The 15809-nt window shown below is 44.2% G+C and overlaps 1 protein-coding gene across 1 annotated transcript in view; it reads right to left on the bottom strand.

Annotated features, from left to right (window-relative positions):
• Positions 1–356: 356 nt before the first annotated feature.
• Dhx8 (DEAH-box helicase 8) overlaps positions 357–15809 on the bottom strand; it is a 35236-nt gene continuing 19783 nt past the window's right edge. The window contains 7 exon segments of the mRNA XM_050156879.1: positions 357–1439; positions 2856–3035; positions 3704–3900; positions 4058–4186; positions 5576–5713; positions 10137–10292; positions 13615–13755. Of these exon segments, the coding sequence (XP_050012836.1) occupies positions 1220–1439; positions 2856–3035; positions 3704–3900; positions 4058–4186; positions 5576–5713; positions 10137–10292; positions 13615–13755 (1161 nt within the window). The 3' untranslated portion in view covers positions 357–1219.

Below are 15809 nucleotides of genomic sequence, written 5' to 3'. Positions count from 1 at the left end.
TTGGTGTCTGGCTGACCACTAGGCAGTTGATTTACTTACATTTGGAAGTTACTAACATGGGCGGGGCTGCAGGAGGAACGCCATGGCCCAGGACGAGCCCACTATCCCCCCAGGGCTCCCCAGTAAGTTCCAGCCTGGCTCAGCAGGACATGATGGTCTCCCTTCAGCACAGAACCCCTTTAGTTAGTCTGAAGGGGGCACCGGGAAAAACCACTCAGAGGAATGAAAGTGTCGCTTCTTGTGAGCATACACCAGCTGAGAGCGCTACGCCTGCTTTCTGCAGGCAGTGATGGAAAGGGGCTTTGCTCAGTTCACTGAAGACTTCAGGAGGAAAAAAAACAGAAAGAAACCATAAACACTGTCATAAGGTCGTTCGTTACTTGCTAGGTTTTAAAGAAAAGAGAACACACTGCTCAATGAGTGTTGACAGGAAAGGGACAGAAGATCGAGGAGAGCTTTGTTTTCAGACGCCACATCCCTAGCCACCAGGTACCAGACTGAAGCAGCACTCTGGCACAGACTTGGTTAATCTGGGACCTGTGCTGCTAAGGCTGAGCTAGCTCCAGGGGTGCTCGGCCTCCAGTGCATCATGTCTGGGCTCAGAGGGGCCTGGGCTCTAGGGCTAGGAGACTCTACCATGTGCACCACACTGAACTCAGGCTGAGGGCCGGACATTTCAGCTGCCCCTCCCACAAGAAAAAGTCATAAAAACCCATTGTTTCCTTAAGAAAATAAATATTTCTAGGAGGTAAAAATACAAATACAGAGGTTGGGGAGGGGTAGGGAGTGGGGTCAACATGGTCCAGGAGTGTCACGGTTCATTCCTTCAACAAACACAGCTGAGGTATTAGGGCCTTGCTGTGTGTAATGCATCACCAACACTCACTCTCCCCACCCATCCCAGGATGCACAACTTGTCCGATTTGTGTGTGATTTTTCAAGGCAGGGTTTCTCTAAAATGTAGTCCTGGTTGTCCTAGAACCCACTCTGCAGACCAGGGTGGCCTCAAACTCACAGAAATCTGCCTGCCTCTGCCTCCCAAGTGCTGGGATTAAAGGCTCTGGACAAAGCCCTGCTTAAATTTGTTTCTGTCTTACACTATGAAGACAGTTAAGTTTGGGAAATGCTCAGTTTAAAATAGCACAACACAGGACCAGCTCATCATCAGCCAGAGGAAGCCACATGCTGCAGGAGATGCGGGTGAGTGGTCAGCTGCCCTTCAGCGCCGCCGGAAAGCTCGGGAGATTCTCCAGGCATTCGGCTCCTCGTAGCGATTATACAGAGGCTCCAGGCGCTGCTGTTTCTTCTGCTTGCTTAGCTTGGTCGGGTCGGAGACCTTGAAGAAAGCTGGAGCAAACTCCACAAGCCACCGGGGGTCGATAGTGGTGACCTCACGCATGTATTCCTTGGTGGTCAGCACCAGTTCATGGTATACCACCCTGTGGGAGAGAGACAGGACTCAAGCCTTGGATTAGGCTTCACCCCACAGCCAGTCTGGTCCCCTGGGGACCACAGCTGAGCTGACATTTGTTCTATCATTTCTCCTGCCTAACCCTTCAGGAGACTCTGGTCTGTTTATGAAAGCCACACCCCATTACTTCACGCCTAAACTCCTCCAACACAAGACTGCTCACAGGAAGACAGTTCTAGCCTGGTCTCAGCATGAACTAATCACATGACAATAGAACAGCTCTGTCCCTTCTCTAGGTTTCAGTGTCTTGATCTGTAAAATAAAACTGGTTTCTTAGGTAATTTCCATAAAACTCTAAGGTTCTGGAGAGGGGCTCCACAGATCACCACCAAGGGACAGGGAGTGCCAAGTGGACAAAGTGCAGTAAGTAGCGCCAGGTATGGTGGCACACACCCTTAAGTGTATGTGTGTATTTGTGTGAGCATGAGCCTGCATGTGGAGATTAGAGGGCTATTCTGTGGGGTCAGTTTTCTTCCTCCATCTAAATTTCTGTGGGTTCTGGGGATCAAACTCAGGCCATCTGGCTTGCACAGCAAGCACTCATACCTGCTGAGTCTTCTCACCAGCCCTGTTTCTGTTTGAGACTGGGTCTCCATATGTAGCCAAGACTAGTCTCAAACTCAAGGCAACCCTCCTGATTCCTTCATGAGAGCCAGGATTACAAGCATGAGCCACCATGCCCGGCTTAAACTTTTAAAGACCATGGTGGGCATAGTGGCACAAGTCTTCAATCCCAAGATTTTGGAGGCAGAAGCAGGTGGATCACTGTGAGTTCGAGGCCACCCTGGTCTACATAGTGAATTCCAGAACAACCAGAGCTATGTAGTGAGACCCTGCCTTGAAAAAAAAACAAACAAAACCCCCAAAACCCTTTTTAAAACCATCTCATCAGATTTCTCAGATCGCTCCCTGCTGTCATGCCTGTAATTGTACTTCTCTTAAAGAGGCTGTTTATGGGCTGGAAACTCAACTTAGAAGGTAAAATGCTTGCCTTGCAAGAACAAGGATCTAAGTTCAATCCTCAGCACCTACATAATGCTGGGCATGGTGATGTACACTTGCAGTCTCAGTGCTAAGGAGGCGGAGACAAAGGGTCCCTGTGTTCACCAGCCAATCTTGTCTCAATGGTGATCTCCAGGCAACAAGATTATCTTAAAAGGAGAAAGACTATGTTCCCCAGGATGACTCCTGAGGCTCTTCTCTGCCTCCACACACATACAAAGGTACGCCCATACACACATAAATACACACATTAAAGACAACAGGAGAACTTGGTAGTGTCCCTACTTTGGGCTTATGCTACTCTAGAAATACAAGCAAAGTCAAAATGTGAAGTGGGGGTGGTAGAGACTTGGGAGTCCTCTGCCCAGGACAAGTCACCTACCATTCTGGCTGTCTATTGAAGAGCGCACTGGAAGGATGGATGTAGACCACCTGCTGGTCAATCAGCGTCCGGTAGCCCTCCTGAGGGTCCTTCTTGGCAGCGTTCCGGAAGAAGCCGCTGCAGATGGCCTTCTGCACTCGGACTGTGGACTTGCCGCAGGAGACCACATCCAGCTTGTGCCTGTCAGGACAGTAAGAGCAGACAAGAACATGAGCCTGCTCAGTGCGTGAGCTGCTCAATGCTCCACCTGAGGGTCCTCACAGTCGTCACCAGGACTAAGGCTTCCTCGCAGCACAATACAGAAAGAGTATGGTGGGCAATATGAAGGGACTAAAAGCCAGAAGCTTGGCTCAGGCAAGAATTCAACCCCAGACTAATAATCCAGAGGCTTGTAAGCAAAGCATTCTTCTTTATCCCTTCAAGATAGGGTTTCTCTGTGTAGCTCTGCTGTCCTGGAACTATCTCTGTAGACCAGGTAGCCTCTAACTCAGAGATTCACCTGCCTCTGCTTCCCAAGTGCTGGGATTAAAGGCATGCACCACCACTGCCTGACTTCAAAGAAAGCATTCTTTTTTTTTTTTTGAGACAGGGTTTCTCTGTAGTTTTTGGTGCCTGTCCTGGTAAAGAAAGCATTCTTAACTAATTAAATTATCTTCCTATCAGGATGTTTCTAAAGCAATTCTTAGCCACATGTCTGCTTGAGGAGACAGCCTACAAGATGAACACTGCAGGAAAATGCTCTGTTAGAAACAAGCACACAGGTACCTGCAAATACATTTGGAGGTGAGCAGTCATAAGACCTATGGAGACATGACAACCCAAAACTAATGTCCCCATTCCTGACTGACCTGTCCATTATGCCTAACATCTGCTTGCGAATGTCCTGGGCCCGGCGCAGGGAACGAGCCTGGATAAAGTTCTCATAGCACCATGGGTTGGAGAATTTGTTGTTCTTCCAGGAGTTATAGACGGCCAGCAGGGTGAGATGGTCCCCTTCTGTCTGATGGAATTTGGCCTTCTTCTGATCTGCAAGGGCCTGTTTATCCTGCCAAGCAGTGGGACAGAAAGTAATTCCTTACCTACCAAGTACTAAGTGAGCAGCTGGCACAGAAACACATGTGCCAGCTTGTCACAGCATCTCCCACAACACAGCACAGGCTGATGTCACTACACCTGTTGGGACGTGGGGTTGAGCACCTTACCTTGGGTCGGTAGAAGACATTTTGCACAGACAGCATGGACACAATAGTTAGCATCTCTTCGCTACAGCCCAGATGCACAGACATGATGAGCATTTTGCAGAGCATTGGCTCCAGAGGAAACTCCGCCATCTACAGGAAGAAGAAGAAACTACAACTGCTTCCCTGTAGACAATGCACATGGACTGACTAGCCAAGGAAGGCCCTAGTCAGTGGAAAAGAGATTACAGATGCCCCATGGTGATGTGGGGTGTCTGTCTCCACCATAAATTTACTTTGCTAAATAAGCTCTCAGATCCTAAGAGCATAACTACTGTTGATGTAAATGGGAATGGTGCAGACACCCTTTATTTGTTTTTGAGACTACATAGGAAGTTAGTTCCTGCCTAGCCTGGACTACATACAGAACAACCTGTCTTAAAATAACAATAGTAGTAATCATAAATATAATCTAGATTAGATTGAATAATATATCCTGAGTACGACTAACTGCAAGCAATCTTTTCTATTAAGAAGAAACATTTTAAAGTAATAATATAAAATTCAAGTAAAAAGCAAAACCTTCCAGGCAGTGGTGGTGCACTTGGGAGGCAGAGGTAGGTGGATCTCTGAGTTCTAGGACAGTCAGGAATGTTACACAGAGAAACCCTGCACCCTGCTCCCACCCCCTAAAAAGACAACTAAACCAAAATGTTGTGGAATAATCTTTTTGCACACTTTTGAAGATGTGTGACTCTGACTGGTTTACTAAAGCTGAATGGCCAATAGCTAGGCAGCACAGAGGGTGCTGGGAAGAAGAAAGGTAGAGCGGTCAACTAGACATTGAAGAATCAGGATGGACAGTACAGAGAAGAGGCAATAAAGCCACAAGGGAGAAAGCACATTAATAAAAATGGGTTAATTTAAGTTATGCTTAGAAACTAGCCTAAGTTAAGGCCAAACTTCTATAATTAATAGGAAGTCTGCAAGTCAGTTTTTATGTGAGCTGATGGCCCAAAAGAAAAGTCAGTCTACACTAAAATAAAATAAAATAAAGAAGCAAAACCCCAAAGTGGTAAGATAGCTTAGTAGGTAAAGGTAGTTGCCACATAAGCCTGTGACCTGAGTTCAATCCCTAGAACCCACACAAAGGTGGAAAGAGAAAACCAACTCCACAAACTAGGCATCCATGACCACCTCCAGGAGCCACATAATAATAATAATAATAATAATAATAATAATAATAATAATAATAATAATAATAATAAACCTTGAGTAGAAATAAACTCCACTCATTTCCTGGAAGAAAACAAAAGGGCATTTAGGGTCAGTTGTGGTGGTGTCTGTTGTGTGGAGACAAAGGTGAGAAGATCAAAGTTCAAGGACAGACTGGCTCCCACTATCCATTCCCCCCACCTTCTGAAGAGCATTTAACCCTACTCAAAGCTTTTCAAGTCCTCAACACTTGCTTTTGCTAAACCAAAGGGGGAAGACCAGCCAGGGTGCCCTCCCCAAAACACCAGAAGTTCTCCTGCCCCTTACCCTGCGGCCCAGGCGAGTGAGCAGGCCCTCATCATCCAGGGCCCCCAGTGTATACAGCTGCTCCATGGCCGTGATCAGAGTTTCCATTGGTGGGGCATCCATGAAGTCAAAAGACAACAGGTCATTAATGCCCATAGCCTAGAAAATAAAGCAACAGGAAGATGAGCCTCACCAGTTAAAATGGAGACGGTCCCCTGTTAAATGCTCCACTGTTTCTTCAATGCAATTAGGAAGCCCAGGCAGAGCGGCAGTAACCTCCAGACTCTTCCCACACAAAGTTCATACTATTAGCATCCACGTATGTTCTCAGCAAACTCTCTTCCTGCCTCCATTTCCCAAGTGCTGGAATTATAGGCATGCACAACTACACCTGGTTTATGCAGTGCTGGGAAGGAACCGAAGGCTTCGTGAATGGTGCACCAACACTCTACCAACTGGGTCAAATGCCTAGACCCCTCAGGAAACTTGAGAAAACATTCCTCTGTGCTGGAGAGACTGCTCAGAGGTAAGGGCACTTTGCTGTTCCTCTGGAGTTCACGTCCCAAGCTCACAACCATCTGTAACTCTAACCCTAGGCAATTCGGTGCCCTGGCCTTCTAAAGCACCTGTTAACATGAAAACACACAGGCAAATATACACGCTATACCTAACTCTAAATCTTTAACAAAACAAAAACATTCTTTCTAAATAAACAAACACACAGAGTTACAACAAAAGGACAAACTTTAACTCAGTGTTTAAAAGAGGCTGAAACTGTGTGCGGTGGCGCACACCTTTAATCCCACCACGAGGAGGGGGCAGGGGCAGGGGCAGGGGCAGAGGCAGGTGGGTCTCTGTGAGTTCAAGAACAGTCCTACATAGAGTGTTCCAGGTCATTCAAGACTATATCGTTATATCGTAAGACCTAGTCTCAAACCCCCAGTCCAAACCCCCCCTCCTCCCCACGTCCCCCCTCCCCGACAAAAAGGAGTTGGTAAACTTAGTTCAAGGTCATTCTCAACTATACATCAAGTTCTAGGTCAACCTGGAATACATGAGACCCTGTCTCAAAACACCCGCCCCCCGCCCCCCAAAAAAAGAAGAAGAAGAAGAAAAGAAAGACAAAAAGAAAAAAGTGCAGTTATATGATCTATCACATAAAACTGCTTCCTGGGCAAACCCGACAATCTGAGTTTGATCCCTAGACCTACCCCTCCCGTGGAAGGGGAGAACCAACTCCCAAAAGTTGCCCTCTGACCTCCACATGCACTTACCACCCACTCATCTCCACTCATGGTCACTGATAAAAGGAAAGAGTACAGAGGAGATGTGGGGTGGTGAGCAAAGTTGAAGATTCATTTAAATAGATATTTCACCAAAGAAGACACACAAGCTCTCTGGGGCAATGCAAGTAAAAACTACAACAAAACACTAGGGTGTAGCAGGATAGGAAAAAACAAAACAGGACATCTCATATATTTCTTATAGGAATATGAAAATCCACTATGGAAGTAGTTTGATGGTGGTTTAAAAAGTAAAACACAGTCTGGCAAGTGCTTTTTCTAATTATAGCTCTCAGGAGGCAGAGGCAGGCCATTTTTATAAGTTTCAGGCCAACCAAGGCTAACAAGTTATCAATAATGTTTTAAAAATAAAAAGTTAAACATAGTTACCATATGACCCAACTTGTATATCCCTAGGTTCATACTTAAAAATATCAAAAGGAGTCTGGAGAGATGGTCAAGTGGTTGAGAGCACACATTGCTACTCTTCCACAGAACCTGAGTTCAGTTCCCAGTACCCATATCAGAAGGCTCACAACTACCTACAACTCCAGCTCCAGGGGATCCATCAGTCTGGCCTCTGTACACATACACACATATAGACACATTATAAAAAATAAAACTTAAACACATATTGAGGGGCTAGAGAAATGGCTCATTGGTTAAGAGCACTGGATGTTCTTCCATAGGTCCTGAGTTCAATTCCCAGCACCCGCATGGTGGTTCAAAACCATCTTAATAAGATCTAGTGCCCTCTTTTGGCATGCAGGTATATAAATAGCCACAACACTGTATACATAATAAATAAATCTTAAAAACACACACACACACATATTGAGGGGTCAGACCTAGCAGTTAAGAGCACTGGCTTCTTCCAGAGGACCCATGGAACATTATCCTAAGACAGGCATGAAATCCCAGCACACACAACAGCCTGTCCACACCTCAAAAGAATTATGCTAAGTGAAGTCGGAAACACTAGGTAAATGCAGACACTCATGCTCTCTCTCTCTCAGAATGTAGCATATTACTACCAAAGACTAGGGAATGGGGAAAGGGAAGCTGGCTAAAAGGATAATGTGAACACTCTTAGAACAGAGCAGCGTGATGGCTGTACCAAGGCTGGACCTAATGTGGAGATAACACTAAAAGCTTACAATGGCCAAGCACAATGGCACACATCTATAATCCTGACACTCTGGAAGTAGTAGCAGGAGGATCACAAGTTTGGGGCCAGTTTGAGCTACACAGAAAGACTCTGACTCAAAATAAAAACAAAAACAGCAGAAGTTAAATGGCTAGTGATGTGACTCAGCAGGGAGTGATAGCTTACTATGCTGTAGGTTTAAAACCCAGAACAAGCAAGATGGTCTTGGCCTTTAATCCCAGCACTCGGGAGGCAGAGGCAGGTGGATCTCAGTAAGTTCCAGGCCAGCCTGGTCTACAAGAGCTAGTTCCAGTATAGCTCCAAAGCCACAGAGAAACCCTGTCTTGAAAAACAAACAAACAAACAAAAAAAGAAAAACAAAAACAAACATACAAAAAAAACAGAACAGCCTGGTGTGGTAGTACACATCTTTAATGCCAATGCTCAAGGCTGAAGTAGGCAGATCTTTATGAGAGTCTGAGGCTAGCCTGGTCTACAAGTGAGTCCCAGGACATGTAGGACTACACAATGAAGTCCATTCTCAGAAAACAACAAAGAAGAACAAGAAGGAAGAGGAGTAGGAAGAAGAGGAAAAGAGGAAGACAGACAGAAAGACAAAAAAAAAAAAAGCTTAAAGCAATTTGTACATTTTAATTATATATATTTTACAGTAATAAAAGAGCACAGCTTCGCTGTCCTGTCTTCTGCAAATCTGTGGAGTGCTTCATGCCGTGGCTGGGGCATAAAGACAGTGCCAACACAGCTACTACTCAAGAGTTCTGTGTATGAGAACAAATGTATGGCACAGAACAGCGAATTTGGTGAAGTGACTGAATGATGCTCTGTTCGCCTGGGAAGGGTGCTGTGCTTCCCCTTCTTCCTCATAAAGGGTCTGCAATCCTAAGCACAGCAGGCATCCAATAACTGCTTACTGTGTGAACAACAGCTGTGAAGAGTTATGTCAGCAATCACTGTGCCAAGTGCCTTCGCCTGCATCCTTCCACCTTGCTCTCCAACCAACACTATTAACAGATGCCTTTATATGACGAGATCACAGAACGGGGGCTGGGCAGATAAACGTGCCCAAAGTCACAGGGCCAAACCAGAAGTCTGGGCCATGGAGGGACCACAGCGGGCTTTCCTCTGAAGCCCTGTTTTGGCCTTTCTTACACTAAATGAATAACAAATGACAAGAGAGCACTCTGCACTGGTGAAGTGCCAAGGCTCAGGGCAGCACTGGTGTCACGGGACACGCCATGAGCTGGGAAATGACTCATGTGACTCCTCCTGCCAAGAGAGATGGAAGAGCTCGCTGGGGAGTGATAGAGGAAGAGCAGAATTCTGACTGAAAGCAAGTCCTGCACGACAGCTGGGACCTGGACAACCTCCCCTTACAGTTTCAGAACCAGTACACCTTTTCCCCTTTTTAAGCAGAATTCAAGGCTGGAGAGATGACTCAGCAGTTCTGCTGTTCTTCTAGAGGACCTGAGATTGATTCCCAACCCCCTGTCAGGTTCACAGCCATCACCTCCAGAAGGATTCTGACGCCTCTGGCCTCCCTTCTGAGAGGATCTGCACTTGAATTCACATATCCACATGCACACAAGTGCACACACATGCACATAATTAAAAATAATGACAATTAACATTAAAAAACAAAATTTAAAAGCAGAATTCACCGAATTTAGTGGACCATGCCTTTAATCCCTTGGGAGATTAAAGCATTTGGAGGTAGTGGCAAGTGGATCTTTTTGACTTCAAAGTCAAACCTAGTTTATATAACAAGTTCCAGGCCAATATATAGTCAGACCTTGTCTCAAACACATGTAGGAGCGCATGTACACACACACACACACACACACACACACACACACACACACGCAAGCAAAATGCAAGGAACAAATAAATTTGAATCTGAAAGCTGAAGTGGTTGGGGTTTAAACAGGTTTGTCTGTAGTCTGGCACTGATTACATAACTAAGACCTAGCAGAGCCAAATATCCTGCTGGTTATTAGAGTAAGAAACAAACCATGCACTCACAAGAGACTTGCACAGGGAGCTGTTATCACAGATACCACACAACACTGCACTTCAAAGGAATGGTTCTGTGAGGCGACTTGAGTAAGGGGGCTGTGCGATAGGCAGTTCTTACCTTGAGGGACAGCACTGTGCTGGCCAGGTTGGTTCTCTGGATTTCTGGCACATTGGTGGTCAGCATTTCATCTCGGTAGGCACGTTCTGTGTACAGCCTGTAACACTTCCCTGGGCCGGTTCTCCCAGCTCTGCCAGCTCTCTGCTTTGCCTGAGCCTACGGGGTGAGCATACAGAGTACCAGCTGTAAATCATTGCTGAGCAGCTCTAGCCAGGAAATCTGTCTGTTTGCTTTTATGAAGCAGAGTCAGGGTTTAACAAGATAATTTCATCTAAGTTTTAAGCATGAGGATTAGGGAAAGAAAAAAGCTCAGAAAGAAAGATCTACCACTGCACTGGGGTGGGTTTCTCAGAGTTACCAGTTTAGGACCATTTCCAACACTAGAGATGCTCTTACCAATTCTCAGTACATCTAGAAGTTTGTTCCAGGGAAGCACATACAAGGCAGGTGAACAGAAGAAATACAGAGAGCAGAACAAACAATAAAACACCAGCCCCACAATTATGATCAAAATTGGAAGCAAACTAAATAAATTATGTAGATCACACCGATGACTTTGCAGCCATTTTAAAATAGGCTTTGCAATGTTTGATAACAAAAATGACAACCATCAGATGAAAAGTGCAAGTTACAATTAATATGACACTAATTTTATTAATTGTTGGCTTTATATTCTATTTGGCTTCTTGAGACAGAGTCTCATTACACAGCTGCCTGAAATAAAGAGTACTGGGATTCACAGTGTTAAATGTGTGTGTGTGTGACATCACGCTTAGGGGTCTATCTAGCCCTAGCTGTCCTAGGAACTCAGAGAGTCTCCTGCCTTGGCCTTCCAAGTATTGAGATTATAGGCATGAACCACCATGTCCATCTTATGAAGGGTTTGATGCGTATGTATAAATTATTAGGATGAAATGGCTGGAGAAAAACAACAACTTGTCAGTGGCTTAGTCTACTGGTAGCTTATGCACGGTTTCTCCTTCCTTCCTTCCTTTCTTCCTTCCTTTCTTCCTTCTTTCTTTCCTTCCTCTTCCCTACCTCCCTCCTTTCCTCCCTTCCTTCCTAGTATTTTTTTTTTTTGAGACAGCGTTTCTTTGTGTGTAGCCCTGGCTGTCCTGGAACTCTCTCTGTAGGCCAGGCTAGCCTTGACCTCACTGAGCTCTGCCTGTCTCTGTCTCCTGAGTGTTAGGATTAAAGGCATACACCATCACTACCCAGCATATTTCTTTAGATTTACTTACTATTTTTATATGGATATGAGATACATGTATGAATTTATGTGTACTACATACACACAGGAGCCCTCAGAGGCTGTAAGAAGGCACTGCCATCTCCTAGAACTGGAGTTACAGGAGATTGTAAACCACCTCACAGGAGCTGGGAACAGAACCCAAGTCCTCCACAAGAAGAGTAAGCACTCTTAACTGCTGAGCCATCTCTCCAGGACTATATGTCTTTTATTTTAAGACTTTAGTAAATATCCAATGTAGAATGTTTAACAGTTAACAGTGAGAAAAATCAAGCCCTTAAAAAAAAAATGGTTGAGCGTGGTGGTACATGCCTTTAATCCCAGTACAGAGAAATGCTATCTTGAAGAAAAAAAAAAAAACAAAAAACATGAAAGCACAATGAGTCATACGAATCTAGGCAACACTCACACTGCCGGGACTGCACAGCATCCCATGATGGAGAGCCAAATCAGGAAAGACACATGTAGTCAATTATTTGGTCATCCAGACAGAGCACATGTACTGTTCCCAAGCTTTCTAGATCTAACCCTGCCTCTAGCAGCTATGTGGGAACAGGTAAGTCCTTTACTCCCACTGTACCCTAACCTCCTTACTGTGAAATGACAATACTGTCTACTAGCACTCAAGACCCTGAGTTAGTGCATGTGAAATGCCCAGGACACTGCCTGGTACTTGGTAAGCACCCTGTGAATGTTAGTTGTTATTATTATTCCGCAACTACAGAATGAAAATAGCTTTGTGGTTTTTTTACAAACTATAAATGCTAATGCAGGGCTGCTATAAAAGATGAACACAATATTTAAGTGTCTAAAGCAAAAAAGTTCCCATCACCCCACCAAGAGAACCATCAGTAGCATAGCGGCACCCACAGAAAAGCCTTAGCTAAGCCTACCAGCTTCCTGGGGCACAGCCATATGCTCAGCCCAGAAATGCACATCATGTATTTTTTAAACAAAAATTGGATTGTTTCATTCATCATATTTTGTAGCTCACTTCCTTCATTCAATATGCCACAGTTACACATTTACAACATTAAATATAAATACACACCAGCAGTTAATCCCACATAATACTTTACGGCATGGTTATACTATATTAGATTAAATTCTTCCCCTTCTGGCTGATCTAGAAGCCATCCTTCCGTGAACAATCATTTTTGTTCTTTGAATATGTACTCAATCACGTCTAACTTTCTAATATGTTCCTAGAAACAGAACAGGTTAAACAGATGAACTTTAAAATTTTATATAAGCTGTCACCAAATTTCCCTTAAAAAGATTAACAGGGGGCTGGAGAGATGGCTCAGAGGTTAAGAGCATTGCCTGCTCTTCCAAAGGTCCTGAGTTCAATTCCCAGCAACCACATGGTGGCTCACAACCATCTGTAATGAGGTCTGGTGCCCTCTTCTGGCCTGCAGGCACACACAGACAGAATATTGTATACATAATAAATAAATAAATAAACAAACAAACAAATAAATATTAAAAAAAAAGATGACCAGGTAATTCCTTTTTAAATATACTTTAGGCAAGAGATTATCTCATAATTATTGAAGAAATGGATAATTATCTCATCAGTTACTACTAACTCAGCTATATGCTGCTAAGCATTTAAAAATATGTGTTTGCAGGGATGGAGAGATGGCTCAGAGGTTAAGAACACAAGTCCTGAGTTTAGTTCCCAGTAACCACATGATGGCTTACAATTACCTACAATAAGATCTGATACCTTCTTCTGGCTTGTGGGCATACGTGCTGACAGAACACTGTATACATAATAAGTAAATAAATCTGAAAAAAAGAAAAAAATATGTGCTTGCGGGGTGTGGTGGCATAAACCTTTAATCCCAGCACTGGGGTAAGGGTGAGAAGACAGAGGCAGGCAGATCTCTATGAGTTCAAGGCCAGCCTGATCTACATAGCAAGTTCCCAGCCAGTCAAGGCTACAAATATGTACTTTATATATTATATATTTTATATAATATAGACATTTATTAGATATTTAGCATATGTTTAGTACATAATATATATTTATTAAACTCTATTTATTTATAATTTATTTATAATTTTTGAGACCTTGTCTCAAAAAAAAAACTATGTGATATTGTGTTTGTGTGTGTGTTTGGGGGCTGGAGAGATAGCTCAGTGGTTAAGACCACTCAGAACCATAACAAATCCCAGAATACCCTCACCAGGATTTTGAGGAAAGCTAACATAGACGCAGCCAACCTGAGAAATAGGTGTCACCACAAGCTGGTCGATTCCTGTTTTAGAATTGTAAACTTTCTGCTTCACAAACCCAGGGTCAACTACATAGTAGATGCCATCAATGGTCAGCGACGTCTCTGCGATGTTGGTGGCAATCACGACCTACAAATGAGAAAGACAGAGGCAGAGTGAGTTGAGGCTGAAACAGGCCCCACAGATTCCCAGGGACCTGCTGCTACCTGTCTGCTATCACCTGACATGTAACCCCGGCTCAGGCCTCCAGTGTCAGAGGGGAAGGGGCCTTCATGTGAACAGTTCTTTTGGAAGTGGGTGGTGCCTCAGAGGTTTGTAAAGCAGCGAAGAGCCAAGGCTGCTCAGAGCCAACCTCACTTGGTATAAATAGCTGTGTATCTCATTGTCTAGAGCAATGATTACTGTAACTTTAATATTCCAGCTCCCTGGGAAAGCACAGACTTCCTGGCCTCACATGTGCCACAGCAAAATGAGCTTCTTCTCCCACAGAGACATCTGGACTATGAGTGGGCTGTTCATATATGTGGAACAGAGGAGGACTGCATCTTTTCTTCTCATCATAAAATGAACATGAGGCAACAGAGGAAGTTCATGGGGTGTGTGTACAGCAGTATCTGTGATCTAGAAGATTACGACTCTCAGCTTGGCTCTGCCACTGGTTTTCCACCCAGACGTTCAGCTCATAAAACACAATTGCTTAGAAAAATCATTGCTAGGAGGCACCAAAATGTCTCACAATCATACCAGTATCTTACTGGCCCTGGAAGGCATTTACCTGCCACAAAGGCCCTGCCTAGAAACCACCCAGCCTTGGGGCCGGAGAGAGAGCTCAGTGGTTAAGAACACTGGCTGCCCTCCCAGAGGACCTGGGTTCAATTCCCAACACTCACATGATGGCTCACATCTGTCTGTAACTCAAGTTCCAGGGCTTCTGACACCCTCACACAGTATACATGTAGTCAAAACACCAATGAACATTTTTTAAAAAAGTAAATAAATGGTTTTTTAAAAAAGAAACAATCCAACCAACAGAAACAACAGAGGAAGAAATCACCATCCACCCCTCCGAAACCTGCTCCCATGTCAGAACCACATTCCACCCAGCTATGCAAGTCATTCTTCACCCCTCCACCTCCTGACCCCATGTGTGCCCGCCCATCTATTTCCACTGCTAGGATTACACTCAGGGAAACACGCATCCCAATAAACTGATAAACAAACGTTTACAGCAGAAGCACTCATGGTATACTACAAATCAGAAATAATCTAATGTCTATCAACTAATGAACAATATACAAAATAAAACTGATGCAGAGCTGGGCGGTGGTGGCACACACCTTTAATCCCAGCACTCGGGAGGCAGAGGCAGGTGGATCTCTGTGAGTTCGAGGCCCGCCTGGTCTACAAGAGCTAGTCCCAGGACAGGAACCAAAAGCTATGGAGAAACCCTGTCTCGAAACAACAAAAAAAAAAAAAAAAACAAAAAAACAAAAAAACAAAAAACAAAAAAAAACTGATGCAGGCTCTAGCAGGATGGCTCAGTGGGTAGACACTTGCCGCCAAGTCTGATGACCTGAATGATGGTAGGACAGAACCGACTCCTGCAAACTGCCCCTGACCTGAACACGTGTCATGATGTGCACATGCCACCATGTCCAGTTGTGAAATCAATTATTTTAATTTAAAAATCATAAATTAAGAAGGGGGATAGCTTAGTGGGTAAAGTACTTGTCGCAAAAGTCTGAAGACCTGAGTTTAATACCCAGAACCCATATAAAAAGGCTAGGATCTAATCTACATGGGAAGTAGAAAAAGATGAGATCTCCTGAGTAAGAAGACAATAATCAACTTTATATGGAAAAACAAAAAACCCAGGATAGCCAAAACAATCTTATACAATAAAGGATTGTCTGGAGGCATTACCATCCCGGACTTCAAACTCTATTACAGAGCCACAGTATTGAAAACAGCTTGGTATTGGCATAAAAACAGAGAAGTCAACCAATGGAATCGAATAGAAGACCCTGACTTTAACCCACAAACCTATGAACACCTCATTTTCGATAAAGGAGCTAAAAGTATACAATGGAAAAAAGAGAGCATCTTCAACAAATTGTGCTGGCAAAACTGGATGTCACACTGTAGAAGAATGAAAATAGATCCATATCTATCACCATGCACAA

The sequence above is a fragment of the Alexandromys fortis genome, unplaced genomic scaffold, assembly GCF_014885135.2.
Source record: "Alexandromys fortis isolate MF-2015 unplaced genomic scaffold, M_Fortis_MF-2015_v1.1 scaffold_31, whole genome shotgun sequence".
In the NCBI taxonomy this organism is placed as follows: Eukaryota; Metazoa; Chordata; class Mammalia; order Rodentia; family Cricetidae; genus Alexandromys; species Alexandromys fortis.
This window is presented reverse-complemented; position numbering and strand designations above follow the sequence as displayed.